At 38.9% G+C, this 12,252-nt stretch overlaps 1 protein-coding gene across 1 annotated transcript; it reads right to left on the bottom strand.

Moving 5' to 3' along the window:
- Window positions 1-1,487: 1,487 nt before the first annotated feature.
- Smp_092740 (putative short chain dehydrogenase) lies at window positions 1,488-11,546 on the bottom strand (the record flags this gene model as incomplete). Its single annotated transcript, XM_018797569.1, has 2 exons — window positions 1,488-1,843; window positions 11,537-11,546. 2 exons carry the CDS (start codon window positions 11,544-11,546, stop codon window positions 1,488-1,490), a joined length of 366 nt encoding a protein of 121 aa, XP_018652598.1.
- Window positions 11,547-12,252: the final 706 nt, after the last annotated feature.

Genomic DNA, 12,252 nt, shown 5'->3' with positions numbered 1-12,252 from the left:
ATATTTATTCTGACGGGTCTGTGTAGGCAATCGCCTACGCTGCACGATCGCTGATTATGACAGAAAGGAACTACAGTCAGATAGAAAAAGAAGCCCTCCCCATAATATTCGCTGTAAAAAGAATTCCAGAAGATACCGTTTGGTAGACAGTTCACCTTACTAACAGATCATACACCGCTACTGACAGTTTTTGAATCAAAAAAGGTATCTCTGTATATGCAGTAAACTGTCTACAGGGATGGGCAGCTACACTGCTGGTATATGATTTCAAGATAAAATATCAACCAACAACGGATTTTCGACAGGCTATTGCCTTCTGAAGAATAATTAGTTCCCGTGCAAAACAAAAAGAGGAGGTGCTTGAAGATGCCGCAGATGTTGAGGCCTAGGTTCACACAGCACTGGCAGACGCAGCTTCCAGCTTTCCGGTCACATTCGAAGCAGTTAAAGAAGCTGGTGAGAAGGATAATACGTTGAAGATTGTTCGCCACTGCATACTCAACCATTGGCGCTCACCTAGATTACGTGGAGAGCCCTTGCAATATTTCCGCCGACGAGATTCTTTGACAGTTGTAGATTCCTGCATCATGTTTGGCCACCGTATTGTTATCCCCAGAAACCCCCGACACCAAGTCCTTAAGGAATTCCATAGAGGGGACCCAGGAATAAGCAAAATGGAGTCATTAGCTCGTAGCTATGCCTACTGACCTCGATGGATCATTATATAGAACAAAAATGTCGCAGTCGTTCGTCCTGTTAAGAGGTCACAAGGAACCCAGCTAAATCTGAACCACAACCATGGCCAAAGCCAGACTTTCCTTGGCGAAGAATACACGCTGATTTCGCCGGTCCAATACAAGGCAGGAGTACAATAGAAGATTGTCAGGATTGTTTGCTTGCTTTAAGGTTCCAGAGATCTTAATGACTGACAACGGCACTCAGTTCATGTCATCTGTTTTTGGACGGTTTTGCAGTAAAAAAAGGCATATCTCACCTTCAGTGTTCTCTGTACCAAACTCAGTCGAATGGCCAGGCAGAAAGATCATGGATAGGATGAAAAGAGCTCTAGTTAAAGGGGGAGGAGAGGGTATCCCAGAAAAAGTAGTCAGTAAGTTCCCAATATCTTACAGAGTTACCCCTAACTCGGCAGCACCAGAAGGAAAGTCACCAGCCGTATGTATGTTCGGGAGGAGAATCTGGACAGTCTTCAAAGTATTTCGGAATAAATAAATTAGCATTTACCATCCCTCCGGTAAATAAACAATAAACATCAGGTACTTTATTATCACCTGAACCATACCTCTAATGAAGTTGACGTGAAAATAAATTGCAAGCCAATTTGAAATAAGGACAAGCTTTACCAGAATTTATATCTGAAGCCGTATTGTACGGTTGAAATAAATCTTCTATTGAGAACGTCCACTTTTTGATAAAGAGGAGCTTACAACAATCACACGAGGATAAATAGATGTTTCATGATATGATTTTCAAAGGTAAGGTGAAAGTACTGAAGTCAGGTAAAAATGTCCAACATAATTAGTAGCCAGAGCAACATTGATATCTTGGAAATATATAGAACGACGAAGAATCTTTGGAAACGCACCGGCATTATTAATCAAAACATGAACAGGTGAAGGCAAAAATTGTACAAATTCCTTAATCGTCTGTGGATTCTCCAAATTCAAATGTCTAACAGAAATGTTATGATTACCAGTGAGAGATGTAATTTCTTTAACCTTAATGGCAGAGTCCATATTTTTGCAACCTAACGTAAGTTTCCAATTCTTTTTGGCCAATTCAAATGCAGTTGCGCGACCAATACCGGAATTAGCGCCAGTGATAACTGTAGATTGGCCAACAGGAAAAAAACAATTTCAGAGCACCATTTTTCTCCGAGTTAACCACTGCATCGGAGAGATGAAAACAGTACTAACAGTAGCACTAATTTCGAATAACCACGGATTCATGTATATACAAGGTAGAAAACTGGAGCGCCATTGGAAATATATTCAACATCACATTTCAAATGGTAGAAAGCCTAATTTTAATAGAGATATAAATCATCTCCCTCGATAAGACGCAGCAGGGCCTATGTGATTAGCCTCAATTCCAGCGCCTATGAAACGATCGGTATGCTGACACTCAGAAAGATAAATAAACCCGCGAATGAGTATCGTACAGTCACTCTTAGCTTCCGGGTGAGTGAAAGAGTACTTGTCAAATCGTATCAAGGTGATAGGAAGTGGGAACCAGGTATTATAGGACGTCGGATGGGAAGTGTACTGTACCCAATCCGGAGAAATGTCGGAACGTGTATAAGACAAATAAATCAACTTCAAAGGGACGGAGAGACATTGATACCACAAAGCCGACTCCCGTTCCAATTGCTAGTGGACTCATCACGAAAAAGCCCTCAAGAGCTCAAATGTAGAAATGATAAACGACGCAAGGACAAAGCGGTACAACCTTCAGAAGTGATGAGCCGCAAGGGGGATGCGGTAACGAAGTTTCAAATGGTTCAAATGGTTGAGGACGGAATAGAAGAAGCTTTCGCTTACAGGCTTCCGTGTCTAGTAGCAGTGGATCACCAATATCTCCAGGCAAGAACCTAGGTATATTAACGATAATAGGGAGAAAAAAGAGTTTGGTAAATCAAAAAATATGTTATCCTTAGTCCTTGAGAACAAGTTAAGTTTCCTCTTAAAGGACTCCTGAGAAGTTGCTTGGACTAGCTCAGTCGACAACGAATTCCAGCATTTGACAACTCTTACAGAGTAGAAGTTGTGTCTGCAGTCTGTCCTGCTATGTTGGGTCTCCATTATCTGGGTGTTACCTCTTAGGTTAGTGTTGTGACTAAGCTTAAGAAGATGTTTAAGGGGATGATCAAAAGTGTTAAGGATACTGTAAGTCATAAGAAGGTCACCTCTAAGACGCCTGTACTCTAACGGGTAAAGGTTGAGTGATTGGAGGCGCTCTTCATAAGGTTTAAATTTGAGTCCCCGAACTGATTTCGTGGCTCAACGTTGGATACGTTCCAGAGTGTCCTTATCCTTCTGGAGGGTAAGAGGAAATACTATGTTTCCGTACTGTAAATGGGGACGAATAAAACTGTTGAAAATTACGTGGAAGGTGGATCTGAGGGAAACGTTTTACACAACAGAATTTAAAGGGGGAAGGTAAGATGACGGTCCACAGGTGAACTTGAGGAAACTCAAGAATCCCAGAAGAAGCCAAACATATTCCGTCTAATCACCTTTTGAAAGAATATTCCAGAATCAATACATGTAGCTTCCCAAGTGGGCAAATGCTAATAACCCTTTGTGTGTGGATGGGATAACTTTAATGATGATTTCTTTTTACCTAAAAACTATAAATACCTGACAGTTTTGTATCATGATTGACACTGTTTGTAATAACATTCCTTTCACTTGTCTTCTCATTTGCTAATTGGGAAGGTTCTAGCGTCTGAGCGCTTGCGTTATACTCGGCATACTACAAATATAGTCTCCTGGTTTAACATTTCCTCTGAAGAGAATCCTGGGAAGTTGCTTGGACTAGACCAGCCAGCAGCAAATTCCAGCATTTGACAACTCTTAAGGAGTAGAAGTTGTGTCTACAGTCCGTTCTGCTATGTTGTGTTTCCAGTTTCTGGGTGCAACCCCTTAATTTTTGTGTTGGAGCCAAACTTAAGTAGGTGTTTAAGGGGATGTCTAGAAGTGTTATGGATGCTGTAGACCATCAGAAAGTCGCCACCAAGACGCCTGTTTTTCAGTGGATATGGATTAACTGATTGGAGACACTCTCTGTAGATTTTGAATTTCAATCGTTTGACTGATTTCGTGGATCGCCGTTGGATACGCTCCAGAATGTCTTTATCCTTTTGGAGTGAGGGAAGAAATACTATGTTTCCGTACTCTAAATGATGACGAATGAAACTGTTGAAGATTATATGGAAAGTTCTACCGTCAAACTTGCCAAAAATGTGCTTCAGTGTTATCAGTGCGAGGTTTGCTTGGAAGACATTCTTGTCGCAGTTAGCGTAAGATTTCAAATAGTAGGATACCAACACTCCTAAATCTTTTTCAACCTGGGATACCTCTAGGATGGAGTTATCTAAGTGTATTTGTAGTCTGCAACATGTCTCAGATGAATTACTTTACACTTTGAAGTGTTGAAGGTAAGCCCGTTGTCATTTGCCCAACTTTGAAGTAGAGTCAGTTCCTCCTGAAGTGCCAGTATATCCTCTTGATTGTGTATCTCTCTCCAAAGTTTTACATCGTCAGCAAAAAGTAAAAGGTTACAAGATACCCGTTGTGGAAGATCGTTTATATCAATGAAGAAGAGTAGAGGTCACGATACCGAGCCCTGGGGGACCCCACCAAGACATTTCATAGCCTGAGATAAGGTGAAGTTAACCTTGACCTTAAAACGTCGGTTTTTTGGATATGAAGTAAGTCAATCAATTAGAGGTGGTTTGATACCTAATCGTTTGAGCTTGTTGATAAGACATATATGTTGACCCTATCAAAAGCTTTTGAGAAGTCGAGGTGAGTGGTGTCAACCTTCTCCTTGAGATCAAGGATGCCTGTCCATCTGTCCACCGTAGTCAGTGGGTTGATTATACAAGAGTGACGCCTCCCGAAACCATGCTGTTTGGGTGAGAAGAAGCTTAGGGATTATAAGTAGTCATGTATACGATCGCATATCAGGGACTCTATAATTTTTGAAGTTATAGAGAGAAGAGTCACCGGTCGGTACCTTGAAGGTTCGCTTCGTCGACCTCCTTTGAAAATCGGTATGATGTGAGCCAGCTTCCAAATTTTCGGTAGTTTTCCTCGACTTAGCGAGTATAAGAGCATCACGCTCAGTGGTGTAGCCAGGATTGAAGCTGCTGTTTAAGTTTGAGCACGGAGTTTGTGTTTTGATCTAATCTAACACCAGTCACTCAAAGACGCGTCGTACACTATACAGAAGAATGAAGTCTAGTCTGATCGAATAAACTTTGGTTCATTAGATTTGCGTTCAACCAAAATATTGGGATGTTGGTCGTCATAGTCTATCTGAATGTTGACTGAGCTTGTGATTATCGCCGGTGTAGCGGTACATAAATCCCATTAATAAAAAGTTCCATGAGCTTGGCTTAAACGATCAATGATATACCGATAACCTTTCAAATGTGTATTCGAGCCTCTTCATTTCTGACTTCTCAATTTACTGGGTTGTCACACTTTGATTATATAGGTGCTACTAGGTAAGGTATTGTCAAACTCCGAATACTTGTGGCATCTTCAGTGGTGAGCACGACGTCATCTGGTACGCCTATTTGTAAACTTTGAGTCTGTTCCTTGTTGGGACCTTGTATATCATATTTTTACTCTAATTTTTACACATTATGATATTTTATCAACCTTCTGATAGCTTTTTTCCCGTTCATCGTTATACTTTATATTCATCATGGTCGAACAGGCTCCTAAATATTTAAGATCAAGATTCTTTTACCCCGTCATTTCGGCTAATGCCAATCTGGCCCGATATCATCTAAGCCTGATTCTGCTGCGAAGAAGCTAACTTCTATGAGCACGACTTGACAGACCCCCGTGCACAATTCCTCACAGTAGTGAAGGCACTACCGCACCATTTCAAAAGGTACGTCGCACCTGGTATGTTTACTGGAAATAGTTAGAAACCTCAGGAAACTCTAAAAAAGGCTATACTCATGCGTGGAGATCTAACCAACCGACAAATGTTTGACCAAGTTTTCCACATATTCAGATAACGTTGAAAACTTGAGCCTTAAATTTGAGCTTTATATTGCCAAGTGCCTTGTTACACCATAAAGTCTCTATTAGTTCTTGCGTGGTGACACAAGTGAAGACTGTAAAATCCAAGCCTAACTTGGATTGATGAATAACTGGGGAATAAGTTTATGGACGCGTGACCCAATCGAAATCAGAACAAGGTGTTTCGGGTGACAACGGTTCTAAAATTCATCATATATAGAAATATACAAATTTACCCAAACAAATATTACCACACAGTTATTCAACGAACAATGGATCCCAAAATAATCAATCTAAATTACAATAAATAGCAAAGTGGTAAGAAATATATAAAAATTTACCGAACACACCAAAAAGTAAGTGTTATTCTATCCTTTCTGGATAGATCAAGTAAGATTCCGGTTGAGCGTCTGTTCTATGACACAAAGTGTTTTAAATTCTGGGAAAGTGCTCCAATTTACAACCAAAATGCACGATCCCAGTCAAAATCAAACAGCACAATCAAAGAGCGAACAGTCAATATGGCAGCCGCCAGAATAATATCAATTAAAACACATTAGATACAGTTCAAGAAGAAACATAGAAACTCAATGAAAGGGATAGGAAAACTGAGAAAACTATTATCAAATTAAACGTTACAGTCTCAATTGGCATCAAAAAAGTTAACAATATATACAACTAAAGAAACCATTAAGAAGAAATTGCAAATGTACACATGGAGGGATTTTCACCTTCAAAATAGATCTTACAAAGACCTTTGACGTGCTTCCACGGTGGCACTTAAGACGCCGAAAAGATGAAAATCTTTACATTGAGGTTAAATGTAAAATGGTGGGGCTCGAAACTTTTGTCCGGTTCGAAATGATGATCATAGCCCCTACTGCAATTCTACTAGCCTTCGATGCCATGTGAAATCAGGTGAACACCCAAGGTATGACACTATTCTTATGTAACAAGGAAGATATACCAGAAGGTTAGGGGACCACTTATATCACAGGAAACCTCAACACCTCGGTTTTGGCTAAATTCTCGCTTGCTGGGTTACAGCAGTACATCTGATAACTCGACGGTGGGGGCGATAACAAATATTGGACTGAAGGAGTGAATGGTACTCCCACAGGCTGAGACACAAAAACAACTGATAATGCAAGTACTATCATTATCAACAATCCTGGGATGTGACAAGATACTTCTTGATGATGGCTTTGACATACACTACTGTTTTCTTAGGAAAGAAAATGTAGCACCAGTCTGATGGCTGAACAACAAACTGGCGGCTAGCAACAAAAGTACGGGGCTGATAGGCTTACAGTCGAAAACGTTTATATCCACGCACCATATAAGTAGCAGCGATCTCACTGCAGGGTTCCCGATGAAATACAGAAAATTTCATCAACGCATATAATACACATGGGTTAACAATCTGGCTATGAGGGATTGTCTTCAACACGCTCCATGGCCCCGAAAAACTAGAAAGCAGTAGACAGTATTACTGAAAAGGCCGCCTTGGATAGCATAATAGGAGTATACTTGTTAGGAAGCTCCAGAAAACTCCTCGAACAAACAGCCGGAAAGGGCTCTGAAAACACCGAGAAGCACCTTATCCAATCAACATTCACTAGAAGTTTGGCCAGAAACATCTAGAAAGTGAAAAAGTCACATATTGAATTTCTGATTGGATGGTTACCTATACTGCTACTATGACTAGCATGTTCCAGAATTTTCTGGAAACAAAGCGCCGCCTAAAATACCAGATTTTCTGTACATAAACGAACCATGTAGTAAGGCGTTTTTTCTATGTTTAGTGCCTTTCTCTCGTGTTCTAGTCGCTGTGTAGATTTAGCCTAGGGGTTACTCGAAGAGCCTACGAACCGAATCTCCAGTTCTGTTAGAAGACTTTTTAATACTTAACATTTTACACAGTAATTAGAGGGGATTTATGATTGTTAGCATACGGTTGATCACACAACTCCAAGCAAAAAAGGAGTGTTCTTAACAATCATTTAGTAAACGCAAACATCTCGTCATTCAATGGAGAGAAATAAGAAATGTAATGCCCACATAGACCAAATAGATGACTATTTCGTCCGTGATATTTTACTCCTTATAGAAAGTCGTCACTCAATTCATAACCATGTAATCTGGGTTGATACAAATACTGCATATTTGCGGTATAATCCAGTTAAGAAAACACTCTAGATAAAATGGGGGAGTGAACGTTTACTTTATATAAAGAAGGAAACTTGAAATACTTAACAGGCCTCAATGATAAGATTCGACCATAACTTTTACTTAGGGCCGAGACAAAAGTGTAAAATAAGAGTTTTAAAGCGTAGGAGTGATTTTTAAACAGACCCTGCTGAAAAACCAAGGTCTGGCCTGGAGCAACTGTACCAGTTCATATCACAAAGGAAAGCACGGTCCAGGGAATTTTGTCGTCACCGTGTCTTAATATGCTCCTCAAATGACCTTGGTGCCGTGACGTATTTGTTAGGCACTTTTATAAAGAACCGAACCAACATGTTTGGATCGATACTCCAACGCTGAAAATATTCGAAGGCGTTGACCAACTAATACCTAGACCAGTGTTTGGAAAGCTGTCGAATTTGGAAACCTGCAAATTACTGGTTCATGACAATATGAACTCCACAATGTTGGAGGAATTGGTGAATGATTCTTATCGCCCACAAATCAATGCATTTTAGTACTCTTTTAAATCCAAGCAGTTGACGAAGGAGTGAAGAGGAGCGATTGTCCTCCTGATTTCAAGGAGGAGAAAGGGCGAACCGGATCTGCTACTGACACTTAGCTTTGCCTCCGATGACATTACAGTTACCTGAAAGCCAGGTAAACGACCAGATGATGAGGTTCGTCAGCAAGATAACCTTCTTATGAAGCATAACATGGGATAGGGACGCCTAGGTACTGTGCTACAAACATGCTGTCATCGGTGGATAGTTGAGCAAAATGCTGGGAACTTAAAGTGTTCATACTTGCATTACTCCTGGATCTCCCAGAAGCAATTGATATAATTCCCCATACCGTCCGACTGGCTAAGGTCGATCGAATAGGGTTCTTATGTCTACATTCCTAGCTATCAAATTATCTTCAGGGCCGAGCATTTTGTACCAAAATTTAACAGAGTGTGTTTGAAGTGTAAAACGTTCACCCCTAGTGTATCCACAAGAGCAGTGCGAGGCCATCTACTCTCCCTCGTTTGTTAATCAAGGGCCCCCTCGTTTATGAAGTTTGCTTAGTTAACTTGTTGACTACTCCCCATCATTGTTTTGTTGCTCCTCTGGATCCCAATTTTGCACTCTTAATATTACAATCAAACAATCGTCTGCATGTAATTTGGTAGTTGCTGGTTCCATATTCTTACACAAATGGATTTAACCAGACTGTAGATATGCGGGCCCACAAATAACAATAGACTTTACTCGCGTTAATGGAATCGAGTGGACAGACTATTTTCATTAAAAGCTACCAAAAACCTGAAACCGCAACATAGATCGCAACAACTAGCCCAAAGAAACCAGTTGACTTGCACCAGCTCTTAGCAATCATTATAGCTGCATTACTTTCTCTTCATAAAAGTTTTCACAGACGGAGTCTTTTCGTTGGTTAAAGTAATTCAAGGTCATTTCTACTCTTTATTTACACCACATTGGTTGTCATAGCATCGTCACGGTGACTTTTGAAAATGCACGAAAGTTTGAGAGCAAAATGTTATATCCTTGGTTAGTGTTCAATAATCGTATTTAAGTGTTTAGGAAGTCAGTCCTGCGGGAAAACATCGATTGTTCAATCATTTTGCAGTGCTGGCCGGGACTTTCCAAAGAACTACTTTATGGTAGCTATGATTATTCAAAGTAACAATAAGAACTCCAGTCTAAGACAGTTGAATTCGTTGTCAAAACAATGATAATACCAGGAGTGGATGACAGCATCGTGCGGTAAAGTGAACAATAAAGAACTTATTTCTTAGGAATTGTTCTTATATAACATCCCAGGCAACGAAGTTCTTCAGGATCTCATGAATCATTATGTAGGGTATTCATTATTTTTATAAGGTTAGATTGATATGACCAACCTTGTCGTTGTTGTTTTTGATGTAACTGACCACGAAAGTTTCTCCAGTGCAAAGCTTACACTGACAGAATTCCGGAAATCTCTTAATTACATACGTATACCGGGTATGAGCACTTTCTTACTATATACCTGGCTTCTAGTCGTTCTTGTGGGAAATAAAATAGATCTTAAAGCGAAGCGTATCAACAGTGTAGAAGAAGCCCAGGCGTTAGCGGATGATCTAAGTATTCCATATTTCGAAACTTCTGCTGTAAGTCCTTATTTTTTTGTTTATATGGCGTCTAGTGTGCACCAATTGTAGTACATACTGGTTCAGAAAACGTTTTTGAAATATATGTCCCCATATCTTGAGTCCGTCGTAGTTTAATTATTTTAAACACATCCTTCTGGTCTGATATACTACTGTAAAGGACACTTGTTAGCAGGTTTATATCCAACTGATGGGTTTTTTATTTAAGAGAAAGTGGAGACGTAAAATTACTTAGCCAGGACGAAAATCTAGAGGGTATAAGGATGAGCATATCGGAGTTAGTATCTCAGTAAAATAGTGATGGAAAGACAATAACGGGTAATTGAAAGAGTGTAAACATGAATCAATAACTCAAAAAACAAAACATTGAGATCATTCAGGTTGTAGAACTGCTGCACAACGACTCATTTGAAATTCCAATAAATCCGTAAGAACCAATATGAAATTTGCGAAGTATGGATTTCTGGAAGCTTAAATGTACATACATACAATACTATTCCATGATAATTATTGTCGATACATTAAATAATGGCAGAAGGATTTGCCCGTGTTCAAGATTACACCTTGAAAGTGTGGAGATATTTGAGTTTAACCAGAGTTAGCAACTTTTACTGATGTACGATGGTCATCAAAATCAAGGGTTGTTAACAGATGTACAAATATGTGCAATGATTTGATCTTTTGCTAGAAGCGTTCTTTCTGTTTATCTCTGTTATCTAGAACAACACCGGAGATATTTTAATAAACCGCGTATGACTCATTTTATTTAACACCTTAGGTTTATAGGAGACAACCATATAAATTCATTGATATTCAGTAACATTTGGATTTGGTGATCTTTTTGAGGAAATTTAGTGGATATACATATGAATCAATTAGAGGACTTATTTAGGCATGAATAATTACTCTTTTGTTAGTAGTAATACGTACGCGAACGTGTCATAAAATTTTGTTTCATAATATTTATGGTGCACTAATTTTAACCACTTCAAGACGTTTCTTGATTGTAAAAATACAATCGTCCTATTTCCATCTTGAATGTCCAAAATATCCATAACATTCCCCATAAATCAGGCTCTTGCACTGCTTATAATCTGTTTTCGTAAACTCCGCATAGTTACAAATCTTCTATAGAATCGAGTTCATACTCAGATTTTCTGAAATTTCACAAGCAATCATCCTAATAATGAATTAGTGATCCAAAAACACAAAAACCCCAGATATTTAGTGTCTACGCCAATATATTAAATCGATGATTGTTTTGATCTAGAGGCAATTTTGCAGCCTTCACAGCTTGCGCTGAAATGTTTGATCCTTTTAGAATGGGTTACTAACTTCAGTATGTTGTCTTTATAAATAGCGATCAAAATTTCATGAACATTTTACAGAAATTTCTTCCAGATTCACCACAAACCATCACACATCACTTTGCGCGTTCATTAAACATATATTTTGTGATAATTGTTTTAAAACTTTCAGAAGGAGGCAGTTGGTATTGATGTTCCCTTTCTACATCTTATTAAGGAATATTATGAACTGTACAATGATGCAGTCAATTACTATCAAACTTTAATATGATTGTTATATATGCCTTCAATTGATGTAACACGTGTTTTGTTTTCACTGATGGTTGAGATGTTTGATTCTATGGTGATTCTTTAGTGAGAAACAGCTTTGAAACATTTTAGCACTAAACTATGGTAACAAAGAAAATGTTAGGTTGTGTCTATTTCCATAATGAAATTTGAACCCAAGTTGTTGCTGAACATTTTATTGTATTAATGATGTTATTTGAGTCGTTTTAAATGCTCTGTTCTTTACAAATTGAGCATATTAGAGACAAATGTCATTGCATTCATATCCCATATTCAGATAAAAAGCGACATTCATGTAGAGTTACAAACTGATAAAATACTGTGTACATACTTATTTCACGAATAGAAGCAGAGAAATCATGCATCGACAGTGTTTCAAGCCGAACAATCTTTATTGCTACATTTCTAGATTTACGCCTAAAGATACTGACTTGTTGGATCTTAGTTTCGCATCTTTTAAGTTTTAATGAATTTTCTACGGAAGACCTTAGATATATTTGCAGTAGTGGTCATGAAATTTGAAAGTGGGTGTCAT

This window comes from Schistosoma mansoni, chromosome 5 (assembly GCF_000237925.1).
Source record: "Schistosoma mansoni strain Puerto Rico chromosome 5, complete genome".
Lineage (NCBI taxonomy): Eukaryota > Metazoa > Platyhelminthes > Trematoda > Strigeidida > Schistosomatidae > Schistosoma > Schistosoma mansoni.
The sequence above is the reverse complement of the archived record's forward strand: the minus strand, read 5'-3'. Positions and strand labels throughout refer to the sequence as shown.